We start from the raw sequence: 2,747 nt of genomic DNA, 5'->3' as shown, positions 1-2,747 counted from the left end.
AAACCGGAGGAACCAGGCATGGAGGGAGGTGGCAGAGACAGTGGGTGAAACTGGTAGGTTTTCGCCTGTTTGGGGAGTTTATATATATATATATATTGCTCGCATAAAATCCCCGGGTTTTTTTGCTTTGTATGCCGGGGGCGGGAGATTCATGTGATTGGTTGTTGGTCGCGAAAAATCCCCAAGCTCTCAGACACGCCTACCTCCAAGATTTTCAAGATTTTTTCAAAGATGCTGTGTGGACGTACCGTAACTGAACCTTGGAACTAGTGGTTCAGGTTAAGATGACAAGCAGACTCATAAAAGAAAAAATATGTAGATGTGAGCTTACCATTGTTCCTCTCCCTTTAATCTTCCGTCCAGACTTGGAGACTGAAGGTTTCGGGTCAGTTAAAGGACACGTTTCTTCTGTTTCCACACTGAGAAAATATCAAGTTTCAAAGTCAACACAGACACTTCATATGTATGTCGTCACTGTTAAGATGTATAAGATGACACATATCCAATGAAACCTACATCTCCGCCTTCACTTCCTGAAGTGGCACGTCCCGTCGCAGCAGGAAACGGTTCTCCGGCACAGGGGGGATCTCCTCCGGTCGCACTGTGAGCTTCTCTCTCCTCCCGCTCTGCTCCACCTCCACCTCCACCTCCAGCACCTCTTCCTCCACAGGACTGGGAGAGCTACAACCACACATGCAAAACAGTAATGTGTTATGCAAAGAACCGACCCAGCAGTGAATCGCGTGCTTCTCCTCTGGTGATTTGTAAAGTACCTCTGATTGGAGGGAAGAACTTCAACGCTCTCCTTCTGCTTTGATTCCCTTCTTCTCCTTTTGGAGCGTTTACTCTTTGCATGTCTCTTGTGCTTGTGATGTTTGTGGTTTTCATCCGATTCATTTTCAGATGAGGAGTACTGATAGGACGAGTCATGGGAAGAGAAGGACGAGTCGGCAGAGTGGGAGCTTCTCTTCCTCTTTCCCTCGAGAACTGGAGCAAGTAAACAGAAAGAAAGAAAGGTCAGAAGTCAGGAGTCACTTTCAGGGTGGTGTAGCGCTACAACAACTGAGGCTTTGTTTGATTGCTCTCGGTATGTCGGGGGAGAATGAAAGCTGGCAGAGTCAGGTGGGAAGATGCCAGCTGAACTTCACAGAGATCACGTCGCGGATCCTCATTAAACAGGAGATCAGGTTACAGTGTGTGGGGGAGTTTGTTAGGACACCCTCGGTAGTCCCTTCATCAAACTACTCTCAAGTCGTCCTGGCGTCTTCTGTCCAAGTCGTGCTGAGCTTCAGACTGAGCTAGTCGCTGATTCTAGTCCCTGAGCTGAGCTAGCCTGAAAGTCCAGTCCTGAGTCCCTAGGCCCGTGATCTATCTCCTGGTTTTTCTTAAAACCCCGCCTTTCGACCCAATAACGCTCGTTGTAACGTTCTCATGGTCCAAGTCTGTCTTGTTCTTCTCTATCATTCCACAGGGGGCTGCTCAGTTGTAGGATATAGCCCGTTTTGATCCCCGACTTAGATTAGTTCGCGAATTGATATTCGAAATAAGTTTTTCCTTTCAGAAATTCCGTGAGAAATTTTGCCTACCTAGTTACCTTAGTTAAGTTTCACAAAAACCACACTATTTATCAAGACCACAACATACGATTGAAAAGTAAATTTCTTTGACAGTAGTGTATTATTAGGTCGACGACGATTTGTACGCAACCTACAACGCAACGGCTCAGGTGCAGCAGAAACAGCTAGTAAAAGAGACCAAAACTCCACTATCTTCCACCTCCCCGACTTCCAATGCAAGAAGGTTCGTCTGAGATGCGACTGCAACTCGCACTACTGAACGCCCTGTCGAAGAAGTGGTTCAAGACGGTGCTGCCACTCAGTGAAGTCTAAGTGACTTCCGAAAAATACCAACCGGGCTGACTGCTCACACGCAGACACCTCAGACATATAGTTTCTAGATTTAACCCCGTCAAAAAATATACAAAACCTAATCTGTAAGGTCAAAGTTTTTCTTGGACTCCCCAATTGAATTGTTTTGTATTTTTGTGAGATCAACAACTTATCAAATTTCAACGGCTGGATAGTACGATAAACCTATAATACCAACACCTGGTATTTGGATAATTCGGTATATAATGAAAGTAAAAAGTTTATGGTTTTTCAGTACGAAAATCGGGTAAGGAGTAAAACGGATTATTAATTTTGGGGTGGCAGAAAAAAGCCCACTAGAAACAAAAACCTTTCGGGTGGTGGATGTCCGGACCGGACTGCGAGCCAGAGGTCGCGGAAAAGGTTTGCCGTTTACAGGCACCGACGAGGGAGTGACTAACGCAACCTCAACCGGGGTTAGTTTCGGCATCCGCGGTGAAGACACTGCAAGTACTCTTCACAAGTTTAGACCTAGTCAGACGACATAAAGTCTTAGGCAAACGTCGGGAAAAATTCTCTAAACCCATACCTCCTTTTATCTCTCCCAACACAAAAGACTGGTGAACCACCTGCAAGAGGACCTTGTGCGCTGTGTATAAAGTACCTCTTTTCTGCATGTGTTCACGTAAACGTACTATCCGAGGAAATTTATATACAATAATTATGAAATAGTTAACTACGTATGTACTCGAATGTATGGGTGAAAAACAAAAAGGAAACGACAACACCTATAAGCTTCACACAACGAACCATAGACGTACCCAGTATTTGCAGCCAAAAACATTCTGCGAACCGTAAACCTACGGACCATAAGGGGGG

The 2,747-nt window shown here is 45.4% G+C and overlaps 1 protein-coding gene across 1 annotated transcript in view; it reads right to left on the bottom strand.

Moving 5' to 3' along the window:
- Positions 1-2,747, bottom strand: part of nktr (natural killer cell triggering receptor) — a 19,588-nt gene that overhangs the window by 4,217 nt on the left and 12,624 nt on the right. The window contains exons 10-12 of the mRNA XM_010767153.1: positions 774-1,007; positions 517-681; positions 332-419 (exon numbers count right to left, since the gene is read on the bottom strand). Of these exons, the coding sequence (XP_010765455.1) occupies positions 332-419; positions 517-681; positions 774-1,007 (487 nt within the window). The remainder of the gene's footprint in view (positions 1-331; positions 420-516; positions 682-773; positions 1,008-2,747) is intronic.

The sequence above is a fragment of the Notothenia coriiceps genome, unplaced genomic scaffold (genome assembly GCF_000735185.1).
Source record: "Notothenia coriiceps isolate Sejong01 unplaced genomic scaffold, NC01 NC01_scaffold00004072, whole genome shotgun sequence".
Taxonomy (NCBI): Eukaryota; Metazoa; Chordata; class Actinopteri; order Perciformes; family Nototheniidae; genus Notothenia; species Notothenia coriiceps.
The sequence above is the reverse complement of the archived record's forward strand: the minus strand, read 5'-3'. Positions and strand labels throughout refer to the sequence as shown.